Here is a 14,959-nt window from a genome sequence, read left to right on the forward strand (position 1 = left end):
CTTCCGCTCTGAAGACCGTACTTCACACTGAAGTGCGTGCATGTGACTGACTGACTGTCACATGACGGATTGTGACGCTGTGTTGTAGTCAGTCAGCTGTTCATTCATATAGCTCAGAAGCTGGGTAAGAAATTTAACCGAGTTTATACTCTGTTGTTCGTTGACGCATCGATTAAGTTTTTAGCGGGCAAAAAGTGTGTTTCTGAATCTTGCTTCCGGTGTAGCTGTTATAATGTGGGCTTTTTACAGAATTGCTTTGAAGCTATATTAGCACAGCTAGCTTATCTTAGCATTCTTAGCTTGTTTTGCAATCGGTTAGCTCTGAGCTAACGATGTTTGCGTCGCCTTTGACGTTAATAAATGACATATTTGTTTGTACAAACCGTGTTAGGCTACAGTTTAGGCACAGCTTGGTGCCAAAAGCTATGTCATAAGTTGTTTTATCACAGCTCTCAGGAAGACAAATGTATGACTTGATGTGACATTGGGCAAGCTAGTTGCCTAGCTTGACCTGCTGCTGCTGGTTTTGTTTTTCTGTTTAGCCATTTAAATTAAAACAATAAAACTGCACGAAAATGTTTAATATATCCACACACGAAGAAAGAATAACGCTATAAAATAGCTTTCGCCCTCGCTTAAGAGCTTTATAAATAGATATCGAGCCCTGTTAGCTATTACAGCATCTTAACTGAGTATTAACAGAAGTACAGCATAAACCCAGGCGTTATAGTTTCTGTTCTTGGTTCTCCAACTTTCCAGCTTGTAGGTAAGAAAGCGGGGGAGGGGGGTGTCACTGTACTGAATTTGAATCTGTTTCTCATAAGGTGGTGCTGGATCTCTATCCGGACATATACTGTAAGGGATTTAATACAACATGGATATTCGCGGGGCTGTGGACGCTGCGGTCCCAACCAACATCATTGCTGCAAAAGCAGCTGAGGTTCGGGCCAATCAGGTCAACTGGCAGTCCTACCTTCAGTAAGTTCATATTACAATGGTACTTCATGGTAATATACACATGTAAAATAATGTAATTCAAGACAACAGTTCTGTCAGGAATTCTTCTTTTACAAATCGCATGCAATTTGGATTTTCGGAGACACTGTACATCATAATTTTCTTTGACTATATGTGTATCTTCTTTCGAGCTATGGTATCTGCATTGTAGTGGGCTAATATTATATTACTTGGTTATTAAGTGTTCTCATTACTTTGGTAATAATAATAATAATAATAATAATAATAATAATAATAATAATGGATTGGATTTATATAGCGCTTTTCTAGGCACCCAAAGCGCTTTACAATGCCACTATTCATTCACTCTCACATTCATACACTGGTGGAGGCAAGCTACAGTTGTAGCCACAGCTGCCCTGGGGCAGACTGACAGAAGCGAGGCTGCCATATCGTGCCATCGGCCCCTCTGGCCAATGGCCAATTACATATATTTCTCTGCTCTTTCATTGTCACCACATCCTCAGGTTTTCTTTCTTTGCTGTTTGTTTATAATTTTTTTTTTTTTTTTGCATTAATGGAAAATCTATGCTGTAAGTAGGGTACATCATGACTGTAAACCCCTCTGAAACCCTTAAATGTAATGTTATTCAGTTGTAACCTGACATAACCTTGCATGTCATATTAATGCAGCCCGCAAACACTGGGATTGGCCTGTTCAGTAGCTGACACAGATAGACAACCATTCATGATCACATTCACACATACAGACAATTTAGAATCACCAAGTAACCTAACCCCCTGCGTGTCTTTGAACAGTGAAAGAAAGATTACCTGGAGTGAGCCCACACAGAGATGGGGAGAGCATTCACTCCACACAGAAAGGCCCCAGATTGAATTTGAACCCTGTTGCCTCAGCTTTGAGACAGTGGGTAACCATGTTCTAAATCGGAAACAAAAATAACCCACTTTCATGGTAGCTATCAGTAGACTGCAGGTTTTTCACGTGTAAGTTTAGCTTCCTGGTCTCATCTTCTCCAGTTGTCGATATTGCTTTGTGGCCCCCACATATCTGAAATTAAATCTAGGTTTCTGTTTTTGTTGTTGTTGTGTATGTTGCCTGAGAGTTAGTGTGTCAAAATCTTATTAAGCTGAGCTGTCATTTCATGAATATTTATTTTTTTTCTGCATATTCTTAAGACGTAGCCAGTCTTAGTGCTGGCTACGTCCTGTAATCTAAAATAGCTAAGCTCCTTTTCTTGGACTGAGATTCATTGTCTTGAGTGATACTTCCTTTTTTAGCAAGTATGTGTTAGTAAAGAAGGGATGATTTGTGACTCATAAAAAAATCTTCAGATTTAATTCAGCTTTGAATAAGTGTGGTCACACTATTGGCATGTTTTTGTTGTTTTTTTTGTTCTGTTTTTACAACATCTACCGTTACAGAACCTGCTGTGCTTTGTCTTGACTAGGAAATGTGGTATATTGTGGTCAGTTGACATTATTGTTTACGTTGCCCCTTGCAATTCAAAGGATCATGTTAGTGACTGAGCAAATCCCAATCCTCCAGTGAGTGTCTTTGTTTGAGTGTAGCAAATCATTGCACACATTACAGTACCAAGTAATTAAAAATGTATTTAGAATTAAAATTAGTGCTGTCAGCGTTAATCTTGTTAAAATGACGTTAACGCCATAACCGCATTAACACGGCAAATCTCAGTTAGCAATCGCCCCGTGCCTAGGGGCTGCACAGTGTTAGCGCGGTTAGCATAACGGAGATTTGCTGCGTTAATGTGGTTATGGCGTTAACGAGATTAACGTTGACAGCGCTAATTAAAATATAACTTTCAAGATAAATATCAGAAATTATTTCAAAACACAAATGCTAGATCTTAAAAAATCCACAAAAAGTCCACAAATCTCAGGCTCAGTGGGAGAACGTTCCAGAGTCTGGGGCAACTGTTGCAAAAGGTCTTGTCTCCTTTAATTTTTAGCCTTGTGTGATGCACAGCCAGCGGGCCCTGATCATATGACCTTAGGGACCTGCTGGGGTGGTATGGATGTAAACGTTCATTGATGTACACTGCTGCCTGTCCATGCAGAGCTCTAAAAGTCAGAGCAGGAATATTAAAGTAGAAACTAAAGTTAATGTGAAGCCAGTGCAGTGGAATCAGTAATGGTTTTACATGTGAGTGCTTAGAATAAAACAATTAGAATTAAATAATAGATTACAGTAGTCCAGATTTGATGATATAAAGGCATTTTGGCAATATTTCTTAACCGGTAAAACCAAGAGCAAACCAGAGGTATAATTTGAGCATCCAGAGTGAAAGTTGAGTCAAAAGTTATAGGTTGTGTTATCAGGTTCCTGATAGAAGATATAGCAAGAGGACCTAGAATTTCCATTACTTTAGTCTCAAATCTCAGAGGCGCAAACAAGGATTTTTTTATTATTAAGTTGGAGAATATTGTCAGCCATCCAACTTTTAATAGAGTCTAAGCCCCCATGCGTGATCTGAATCTTAGAAACATCTTGGGGATAAAAAGAAATACTGAAAACATATGTGTGTAGCAGTGATAAGAAAAGTCCTTAAAAGTGCTCAAAACATGCTGAAGAGGGAGCAGATATAACAGAAACAATAAGGAGAAGAGCTGTTTCGGTGGAATGAGCTCTACAAAAGCCAGACTGCAAATTATTAGGAGTGCTGCATTTGTCCAATTTTAGCTTTGTATTAATGTGGAAATCATGTCATGATTTTTTTAGGAGTCAAATGATCTCAACAGAGGACTGTGAATTCATCAAGAAGTTTGAGGTGGCCAGCTCTGATCAGAAACAAGTCATTCTGACCAATGAGGGGCATCAGGTATGGAGTCCTTTTCTACTGTCTGTTCATTTTATGTGCTTCATCAGTGTTAACATTCAGGGAATTCATACCACCTCTTTTAGATGTTTTCAGCCTTATAGATTAAGCAAAAACCAGTCACAGTGAGGAGTCTTAGTTATGCCATTTCAGATAAATGATGGCATTACATCAAAACAATGAACATTAATCATCTCCCTTCATAAGCAGTTGGACAGCTGAACACTGTGCTAATTTAGCATTTACCGTGCAATCTTGAAAGTTTTTTGTAGCATTTCATAGTTGTGCAATTTTACTGAAGCTACATGTCTTTTTTAATCACTGTTGATGTGACAACTTCCTGTTTTTTTAAAAAAAAAAAAATTTCTGCCTGTGTCCATAAGTAACAAGACAGCACCAGCTCTTGTGTTTGCTTGTGTTGTTCTGTTATCTGTAAGATCGCAGCTTGCTGTGAATTGAATTCCTACCAATCTATTTCAGACACACTGCTTTGCATTATGTTTACCTGAGCTTGAATCTCTTCAGAGGTTCAGTGCAGAATTTTTAAAATACATATGTGCTTTTTTTCTGTTTTTGCCCAGTGTGCAAAGACCTTTCTAAACCTGATGGCTCACATCTCCAAAGAGCAGACGGTCCAGTACATCCTTACTCTGATTGATGACACCTTGCAGGTACACAGACAGAACCACTGACCTGGGACAAATGGAATATGCATGTACAAACCTACTATCTATATATATGTAGACAAAGATACTGAGATTCATGCTCTTTATATAGAGGGTGTGAATGGTTCACAGGTCACATTGCTTTACCCTCACATAGACAGACTTGTGATTTAGGTTTTCGAAGCACTCTTAGCTAAGTTTCTAGAAAAGCTAAAATAAAACTATTAAAGGTCCCCCTTGTGCTTGGATTATAGAATCAACTCAAGCGTGGGTTAGTAATTATTGAAAACGAAAACAGAGATTTACATCTTTAAACACACAAGTGGTATATTTGGAGGCTTGGCTGATGAGAGTTGTGATTGAAATCTCAGGGGTTCTGCAGCATTCCTGGAAAATAGGTGTCTAATACTAAAATCTAGGCAGCTACAGCGATAACTGGAGAAAACTGATTAAACCTTTAATAATGGCATTAGCCATCGGGACAATCACGTTTCTATTAACATTAGATAATTTTCTTCAAAATATTGTGTTCCTATAAAATAGATTGTCTGTCAGGCAGTCAGTTGTTTAGTATTCATGTGCACAACCCAAGAGCTCATCCAATTAAGTTTTATTTTTATTGTCTCGCAGGAGAACCATCAGAGGGTGAACATCTTCTTCGACTATGCCAAAAAGACAAAAAACACCGCCTGGTCCTACTTCCTTCCAATGCTGAATCGTCAGGATCTCTTTACTGTCCACATGGTGAGTTAGAAACAGAACAAGTCACATCCAGACAATTTTTGTAAATTGTGCATGTGTTCACAGTGGACGGTGGCCCAGGCGGAAAAACATTTGTGGTCTTGGAAAGCAGGATCATAGTGTACTTAATAGAATACTCTAAATTAGCTGGTATATTCTATTATATTTTTAGAGCCATACATTTTTCATAGATGTCTCTGTTTCTAATCATGGCAAGGCATCAATAATTCCACACAAAGCAACCTTCCACGTTTTCCTTAAAAACAGGCAATTAAATGTAATGACTTCTCCCTGCCACTCTTTTCTAATAAAGAATGGCCACCTAATGACAAACTGAGTACTATGATAGGGCAAAGCTTAATTAAGAATACCAGCCAGATGGCATCCAGCAGGTGGGCTTAATGTGACCCCAAGTCTATGACACAGCACTTAACTCAATCAAACTGTCATGCTGAGTCTTGTTTTTAAATTACAGGCTTGACGTTTCTCTCCTGGCCAAGAGGAAATTGGAGAACTGAAATTGTTTCTGTCTCATCACAGAACACTTACCAAGCTGAAATTGTTTATGAGTCAGTAGCTGTGGCCTCAATCATTGTAAAATGGTAAATGGCCTGTATTTGTATAGCGCTTTATTAGTCCCTAAGGACCCCAAAGTGCTATAGCCTGATTGTTTGAACTCCATCAGCAACAGGTATGTATATATATATATATATATATATATGTGTGTGTGTGCATTCTATCCATCTCACACAGCCAATTTAGAGTAACCAATGAACCTAATATATAAGTCTTAGAACTGTTAGAGGAAGCTGGAGTACCTGCAGAAAACTCGTATGCACAGGAAAAACATGCAGACTCAGAGAATATGTAAACTCCCATAGAGAATGCTGTGGATAATATTAAGCTTATTTCCTTTGCTTCCTTATCTTAATACTTGAAAGGTAAAAAACACCTCAAAATACAGGGAGTGCAGAATTATTAGGCAAATGAGTATTTTGTCCACATCATCCTCTTCATGCATGTTGTCTTACTCCAAGCTGTATAGGCTCGAAAGCCTACTACCAATTAAGCATATTAGGTGATGTGCATCTCTGTAATGAGAAGGGGTGTGGTCTAATGACATCAACACCCTATATCAGGTGTGCATAATTATTAGGCAACTGTCCTTTCCTTTGGCAAAATGGGTCAAAAGAAGGACTTGACAGGCTCAGAAAAGTCAAAAATAGTGAGATATCTTGCAGAGGGATGCAGCAGTCTCAAAATTGCAAAGCTTCTGAAGCGTGATCATCAAACAATCAAGCGTTTCATTCAAAATAGTCAACAGGGTCGCAAGAAGCGTGTGGAAAAACCAAGGCGCCAAATAACTGCCCATGAACTGAGAAAAGTCAAGCGTGCAGCTGCCAAGATGCCACTTGCCACCAGTTTGGCCATATTTCAGAGCTGCAACATCACTGGAGTGCCCAAAAGCACAAGGTGTGCAATACTCAGAGACATGGCCAAGGTAAGAAAGGCTGAAAGACGACCACCACTGAACAAGACACACAAGCTGAAACGTCAAGACTGGGCCAAGAAATATCTCAAGACTGGTTTTTCTAAGGTTTTATGGACTGATGAAATGAGAGTGAGTCTTGATGGGCCAGATGGATGGGCCCGTGGCTGGATTGGTAAAGGGCAGAGAGCTCCAGTCCGACTCAGACGCCAGCAAGGTGGAGGTGGAGTACTGGTTTGGGCTGGTATCATCAAAGATGAGCTTGTGGGGCCTTTTCGGGTTGAGGATGGAGTCAAGCTCAACTCCCAGTCCTACTGCCAGTTTCTGGAAGACACCTTCTTCAAGCAGTGGTACAGGAAGAAGTCTGCATCCTTCAAGAAAAACATGATTTTCATGCAGGACAATGCTCCATCACACGCGTCCAAGTACTCCACAGCGTGGCTGGCAAGAAAGGGTATAAAAGAAGAAAAACTAATGACATGGCCATCCTTGTTCACCTGATCTGAACCCCATTGAGAACCTGTGGTCCATCATCAAATGTGAGATTTACAAGGAGGGAAAACAGTACACTCTCTGAACAGTGTCTGGGAGGCTGTGGTTGCTGCTGCACGCAATGTTGATGGTGAACAGATCAAAACACTGACAGAATCCATGGATGGCAGGCTTTTGAGTGTCCTTGCAAAGAAAGGTGGCTATATTGGTCGCTGATTTGTTTTTGTTTTGTTTTTGAATGTCAGAAATGTATATTTGTGAATGTGGAGATGTTATATTGGTTTCACTGGTAAAAATAAATAATTGAAATGGGTATATATTTGTTTTTTGTTAAGTTGCCTAATAATTATGCACAGTAATAGTCACCTGCACACACAGATATCCCCCTAAAATAGCTAAAACTAAAAACAAACTAAAAACTACTTCCAAAAACATTCAGCTTTGATATTAATGAGTTTTTTGGGTTCATTGAGAACATGGTTGTTGTTCAATAATAAAGTTATTCCTCAAAAATACAACTTGCCTAATAATTCTGCACTCCCTGTATATTGGTATGACAGTAATATAACAAATAGCATATTTTACATTATATACACCGTGATCTGTCAGTACTTTATATTTTATTGAGGATTTTCTGTAAATTTCTGTTGCTAGCAGACAATATGGATGTAAAATATCCTCCTTCATTTAATAGGCGGCGAGGATCATCGCTAAGCTTGCTGCCTGGGGCCGCGATCTGATGGAAGGAAGTGATCTGAACTACTATTTCAACTGGATCAAGAGTCAACTCAGCTCACAGGTAAATGAAGCGTAATTGTTTGCAAAAAATATAATGTTAAAATAGTTTCTAAATCTGAGTTTTAAAGCTGTTTTCAGTTTTTAAGGTCACATAGATTGTGATTAACTGCTTGTGGAGAAAGAACCTTTAAGCATTTAATTTTTGTGCTACACTATTGTACAGTTAATTGTCTCTTTGTTCCGTGTATGTATAATTGCTGGTATTGGTAGTAGTATATATAGTAAGGTTGCTTGATGTTTAAGGTTAAGAAACACCATGAACGTGACTAAAACAGTACATTTATTCTCGTTAACATTCATTTTCAGTATGAATATTGCAAGATCATTTAAATCATTGCACAAATTACATTTCATAATGCTGGTTAGTAAAGATCCATTTCATTTGCACTCTTCGATTTGGTTCAGTTTGAACATTAGTGTTCAAATCAATTTTTGGAGCTGCATGAAATGGTTCAAACTTTTTTTTTCCTGAATCATTTCATGGGTTATTAACATCTCAGATATTGGCTCTCAGCTTCTCGAGACACTGGGCTCCTCTTTCACCGGTGGGGTTTAATTTACTCCCTTTTTCCAGAGTGTAACTCTCTAAAAAGCCAAGGTAATTCATAATTTCCACCTATTCATTTTGTCAGCATTTTATTCAGGTTTTGGGCTCACAGTGGAAGCCTTGTTTGAAATATAATGTATTCATATTGGGTTTGAACAGGCTTGTCAGACCTTGAGATTTTTCCATTGACAGATGCTCTGTAGGTGCTAGCGTTGCTTTGGCAGATGTATGCAATAAAGAGTAGGCTGATAAAACGACATCTAGTTTCTCCATTGTATGCCAGTATTTCCAGCATAGCCCCAAAGTTGTCTTCAGATTTTATAGATATCCAACTTTTGACAACAGCATGGTTTTGTGACTGTTCTTATTTTTAACACGTTCTGTCTTTGCAAGTTTTTTTAAACTGCTTCCTGAAATTGCATTTGATGTTCCTTTCCCCCTCAGCAGCCAGGCAACCAATCAGTGAGCACCTGCTGTCCCTGAATTACATACCGTGTAGAGTCCACTGCCTCTGTACCTTGGCTTGAAGTGAATCCCTTTGAACAATTTTGCACCTCTTTCTTTTGTTTATTTCTCATTAGAATCTACACGGTACAGGTCCTGAAACAAGCATTGGAGCAGGAACTATTTCTCCCAGTGAAGTGAGTATGAGTGAAGTGCAGCTTCAACCATCCTGGCGCTTCCCATACAAAGAGTTTAAAGAAACCAAAATGCTGGGTTTGTGCAAGCTGGCATCTGTCAGCTGTCACTGGACTTTCACATCTTTTCTCTCCTCCCCGTTTCTGCCCCATCTTCTTCCTGCATTCAAGATCTTCATTATTAATTCCAGATGGTTGGAGAAATGAGTCAGCTGATGAGACGCTTTTAGAAAGAATTCTCCATTTAGACGGCATGGTGTTTGCTGCCACTGTTTGTTTTTAACTGTCTGATTGAAAATTGCATGCTGTAAGCTAGTTCTCTTTAAAACAGAAAGCGCATGACAAACATCTTTCCCTGAACATTGAAATAAAAAAGGAAAAATATAAAAAGCATTTGCACAGCAGCAGCATCCTACCATTTTATATCTCATATCTTTAATACAATATATAATTACTCTGATAAGTATGCTCAGAAATATGTACACGGCTATCTAACAATTGATCGTCATCTTTTCTCTGCATTTTCAGCCAGGTAACCCCCGCTCTTCCACTCTTCTCTCTTCACTGCTGCCTGTTTCTCTCGCTGGACTTCTTTGCTTCTACCCAACCTCTTTAAAATAACAGATTAATGTGATCAGTTCTCTCCTCTCAGCTTCTTCCACTCTAATCTCAATTTACATTATTCTGCTTAGGTGTGATGAGCGTTTTCCCTCCTGCTGCTCTGTATTGTACTGTTGGTGTGTGATCTAGCATGTGTTGATGGACTCATATGAAAAGACTGCATGTGGTGACTGTAATGCAAAGTTTGGAGTGTTTTTTTTTTTTTCTTCTCAATGTGCTGTCCCTGATCATCAACTTCTTCATGTTTCAGAGCTGCACTGAATGTGTTTGACTTTCTAACATTTTGGGTTTTTTTCTCCTGGTTTCACTGCTAAGGCTTTAGTTCATGTTTAAGTAAATGTTTGCCACTGTCTTTTGCAGAGCTCTCAGTATGTCCAGTGTGTGGCTGGGTGCCTCCAGCTGATGCTGAGGATCAATGAGTATAGGTTTGCCTGGGTGGAGGCTGATGGAGTTAACTGGTGAGTGAAGCATATATTAAGGTTGACTTAAACATTGGTTAAGCTGCTGAAATAGCCCTTGGAATCAATATGAATACAGTTCCTGATTTATCATGGGTTTGCTTATGCTTAGGATTCTTGTAAATACATTAGTTATATTGAAAAGAATCACTGAAAGGAAGAATAATGACAGTGACAGTCACATCATGTAAAGTAGTAATATTGTAGAGTGACTCTGTCAGGATGTCATGACACAGTGCTGCTGCTGCTAAAGCATCGTAACTTTGTTTGCTCTTTTCAAAAATATAGTTGTAATCTCAGCTGTCCTCCTGATTCATACATGTCTGCTCTGCTTTTCCTTGAGTCATCAGTGATCATCTTGCTTCTGCTGTACTGTGAGACTTAAATATCTTGTAAAGACTAAGAGCTTATGGAAAAGGTTGTTCTTTAAAGTTGCTAAAAAATATTTAAAAATTGAATAATTGAGTAATGATGGATAGTTGGCACCAGTGTTGGTCAAGTTACTTGAAAAAAGTAATCAGTAATTAATTACTGATTACTTCCGCAAAAAAGTAATCCCGTTACTTTACTGATTACTTATTTTCAAAAGTAATTAATTACTTAGTTACTTAGTTACTTTTTAAAAACACGATTTACAACCTGAAGAGGTGATAAAGCGATAGATCTCTCAGCCCAATTCTACTTTTTCTACATAATATCAAATGGAAAAGTCCCTTTTTAAAACTTGTGTTATTAGTTTTAATCTTTATGCATCAAGCAAAAATTTAATTAAATTTTATATGCAACATTCTCTGACTTGAATAAATTAGTTTAACATTTAAACCTATTTTCTACACATTCCAGCACATAAAATAAAATAAAATACTTTTTGTGTTTACACTCAGTCTTTCAAATAGATGCAAGTAAAACACAGCAGAAAATAAATAGGTCCTGTTGCTCTATTTTCACCTGTAAAGCAGGTAGGCGGAGGTTTACCCTCGTGCAGGTGTGCTGCGGTCAGTGGAAGAATCCGCGAGTTTCTCTGTGAATTCCCCATTACATTGTTGCGCACTCGGTGCTTGCTTGGAAGTTTAGGGTTTTTTTTCGCTGTAAAAAGAAGTTTTCTTCCCACGCATGATGGACACTAATGTTTTTGTCACTTTTTATGGAATCAAACTCAAAGTAAGGTCAGTGCTTCTATGCTTTAAACGCTGCACGCTCATACTCTCTCCCACAATCGATATGTGATCCATTGTTGATCTGCACACAGCTGTTGTCACTAACGGCGCACTCGCTTACGTCACTGTCGTGAGACATTCTTGCAAAAAATCACGGTTTTAGTAACGCAGTAACGCAGCGTTCCTACGGGAAAGTAACGGTAATCTAATTACCGTTTTTGCAATAGTAATCCCTTACTTTACTCGTTACTTGAAAAAAGTAATCAGATTACAGTAACGCCTTACAAGTAGCGCGTTACTGCCCATCTCTGGTTGGCACAGACATATTTTGATAAAGGCTCTGTACCATGGGAATTTTTTTTATAATGGCATAATTGTTTTTGAAGTTCCCATTTCACTTCAGTTTCCTGTATGCGATAATCGAGGTTTGGTTCCTGATTGAGTCGATTAGTAGAACCTCTCTGGTCTTTTAAATGTCTTTTTCTCTGTTAGGCAATTAATGATATAAACATGTGAAAAGGTTGTGCAGCAGCTGGTTTATTGTTTGTTTGTTTTCACACTACTTTTCTTCCGATCAAGTAAGTTTCAAAAACCACTGAAAGATAAAAAATCAGGAAATAGAGCTCAAGATAACAGCATCACAATGCCCGTTTTGGCTGACAACAAGCCACATCTCTAGGTGAACAAAAGGACTTAAAGGAGAAGCAGAAAATTCACCTATTTGAAGGAGCAGGAGCCATGAAATTTTGTCATTTTACTGGCTTTTCAGCTATATTTCTATATCCACTTCATCCACTGTTTCAATGTAAAATTATTCTCTTGATAGGACTCTTTGCCTGTCTGATGGTTGGATAAGCTAATAACCTAACAGCCAGTCACAGTAGGGCAAACCTCTGACTTACCTTTTACCCAAACATAAGTAAGGCTGTAGTATAAAGCCTGGCTGTTAATCATCTGCATTTGACTTAATTTATATAAGAGACACACTATAAGGTGAAAAATTTAGTCCAGACAGCACAAAGCAGCATGAAAAATTAACTACTGACTCTATACCAAGTTTGTATTTTGTTTAAAAAAGATCTGATGTAGCTTTTGGTGCTGCTGTGAAGAAGGTGCAATCTCTGCCCTGACGAAAATAAATGAAACTTGATATGTAAACAAAACAAAACAAAATTCAGAGCCACACAATTTCACATGTACTTTTAACCATATTCGTCATATTTGTTACAAATTAGTCTGTAACTGTAACTGACCAAAAATAAGCAAAGTGCTAATATCCCCCTCAGATATTACTGTACAATTGCCATTCAAACAATCGAGAACTTTGCAGGTTCATGCTTACTAAAACTGAGTGAGACAGAACATGAAAGGTTCAAATGTACAAATTATGTATGATTTACCATCATCTTTCACTAATGCCTCACTGCTTAATCTGTATCACATAATTATCGCACATCTGTGAGATCCACATCTCTGCATTTTACAGCCATTTCTGCAAATGTATGACACTCTGTCTACTTGTAATCATTAGTACCATACTCTCCATTTGAACAACTCTTCTGTTATTTAAAGACTGAACATCTCATTCTCAGCCATCATCACAGATAATGGAAGAGCAGCGTGTAGGGACACAGCTGTGAAAGCTCTCCTATTAGTAAACAGCTAGCAGTGATAAACGTTGGTCTTTTTCCCTTTTCACTTTTTTTGATCCATTTTACTTTTTATTTATTTATATTGTTTTTCTGCTTAAGCATCACAGCAGTGCTGAGCAACAAGTGTGGCTTCCAGCTCCAGTACCAGATGATCTTCTGTGTTTGGCTCCTGGCCTTCAGTCCTCAGCTCTGTGAACAGTTGAGACGTTACAACGTAGTGCCTGCCCTGTCCGACATCCTCCAGGAGTCTGTCAAGGAGAAGGTCACCCGAATCATTCTGGCTGCCTTCAGGGTTGGTGGAGAATTTTTCACTCATTGTATGTTTCCCACTGATACAACTGCATCTGCATTTTCTCTGTGCTTTGTCTTTGTCCTTTGTCCTCTGTTTTGGGGAAAACCTAGAGCTATCAAGTATGTGGAGTGGCTACAATTAGTTAGAATATATTAAATAACAATGCATCACAGTGAAAGGGTTCTCTTGTGGTGATCACAAACCCAAACAGAAATATAAATCTGCAGCTTTTCCCAATTTTAATGTTTGGTCGATTCTCACCCGTCTCACCCTGTCACCCTGTTACAGCTGACTGCTGTTTGTCAGGAAACAAAACAAAGCACTTTAGCCTACATGATAAACACCAAACAGCAACTAGCTGGAAAGCGTAGTGGAGTGTGTAGCAGCTGAAGACACATATACTTTCCTCAAGTCAGTGGAGACCTAAAACAGAACTAAAAGGCTGGACTACAGGTTCATCAGGTGGCCTGAAACATGACTGTGTAACTGTTGGATGAGTAAATGGAAAAGCGTTTGTTAACACATAGTTCTTACCAGCACTTTAATTCTGATATAGAGCATGCGTTTTCTCAGACTCTGGCACAGCATATTTGCATCTAATTGGATTCTGCTCTTTATCAAAGAAGAGGAAACGAAAATGGCAACTCTAAATCAACAGATGGGGCTGCCTATAAAGAAGCAGGGCCATAAATGATAGATAAATGCAATTTATGACTATGCTCCCCTTTCAGCTCCCTGCTGTGATTGTTCAAAACATCTACTGAATATTTAATGTAGTCCTAAGAGCTGTGTTCTGGACTTTGTTGTTTTTTTGTTTAAGCCAGGTAATGAAATCCCTATAGTGTGCTACTGACAAAACTGAATTAATGGCATAGGCCTCATTTTTTTAGCTAATGTTAATGTAATTTTTAACTGCACAGAGTTAATAATTCTGACAGGGTACCAGTGCAAGTCTGGAACATATAGGAAATGCACTCAGTGGAGTAGCTTTCAGGTTTTCATCAAGCTCGCTACTGTTCTTGGGAAAAGTATAGAAATAATTACGTAGTCCTGAATGATTACACATATTATGCAGATGATTTGTTTTTTCTGTAAAAGACAGACAGCATACTAATGACACAGACTGTAAGGATCCTCTGCTTAAAGCAACGCATTAGTATAACTGACAGCCTGCAGTACCTGACCACCCTCAGCACACATCATCTTGAATACTAAACAAAAAATCTTTTCTACTCTGTGAAATGTCTAAAGGGAAATATGGATCTTTAAATAAAACTTTTCAGTGATAGCGTTGCTTTCATTTTTTTCAACCCAGACAGCTTCAGTGACCTTGCTCAGAGCACAATGGTATTATAAATGGCATTGATTACATGATTGAAACATGAGCTCCAAGCTGATTTTAGAACCTAAAGTTGAGGAAGGTATTCACTGATGTCATTGTAATCTGAGTCAGTATTACAATGTTTTTATTGTTTTATTTTTTTTTTCATTTATGCTGAAAGAAACTTATTTGACACCAAATTTATGTCCTGTTTTATGCGTGCTCTCAATCGCTGCATCTGTTTCTGGTTTTAATTTCAGCCCACAGCTT

The 14,959-nt window shown here is 38.4% G+C and overlaps 1 protein-coding gene across 2 annotated transcripts in view; it reads left to right on the forward strand.

Annotated features, from left to right (window-relative positions):
- The window catches only part of atp6v1h (ATPase H+ transporting V1 subunit H), a 31,965-nt gene continuing 17,006 nt past the window's right edge, over window positions 1-14,959 (forward strand). The window contains exons 1-9 of one of the 2 annotated variants that reach the window (XM_005912450.3): window positions 1-124; window positions 825-978; window positions 3,722-3,821; window positions 4,400-4,489; window positions 5,114-5,227; window positions 7,900-8,004; window positions 9,132-9,191; window positions 10,170-10,267; window positions 13,176-13,368. In XM_005912450.3, the coding sequence (XP_005912512.1) occupies window positions 875-978; window positions 3,722-3,821; window positions 4,400-4,489; window positions 5,114-5,227; window positions 7,900-8,004; window positions 9,132-9,191; window positions 10,170-10,267; window positions 13,176-13,368 (864 nt within the window). In that variant the 5' untranslated portion in view covers window positions 1-124; window positions 825-874. The remainder of the gene's footprint in view (window positions 125-824; window positions 979-3,721; window positions 3,822-4,399; window positions 4,490-5,113; window positions 5,228-7,899; window positions 8,005-9,131; window positions 9,192-10,169; window positions 10,268-13,175; window positions 13,369-14,959) is intronic. The other variant, XM_005912451.3, reaches the window with a different exon arrangement.

The sequence above is a fragment of the Haplochromis burtoni genome, unplaced genomic scaffold (assembly GCF_018398535.1).
Source record: "Haplochromis burtoni strain Fernald_Lab_line unplaced genomic scaffold, NCSU_Asbu1 Contig_3, whole genome shotgun sequence".
NCBI classification, from domain to species: Eukaryota; Metazoa; Chordata; class Actinopteri; order Cichliformes; family Cichlidae; genus Haplochromis; species Haplochromis burtoni.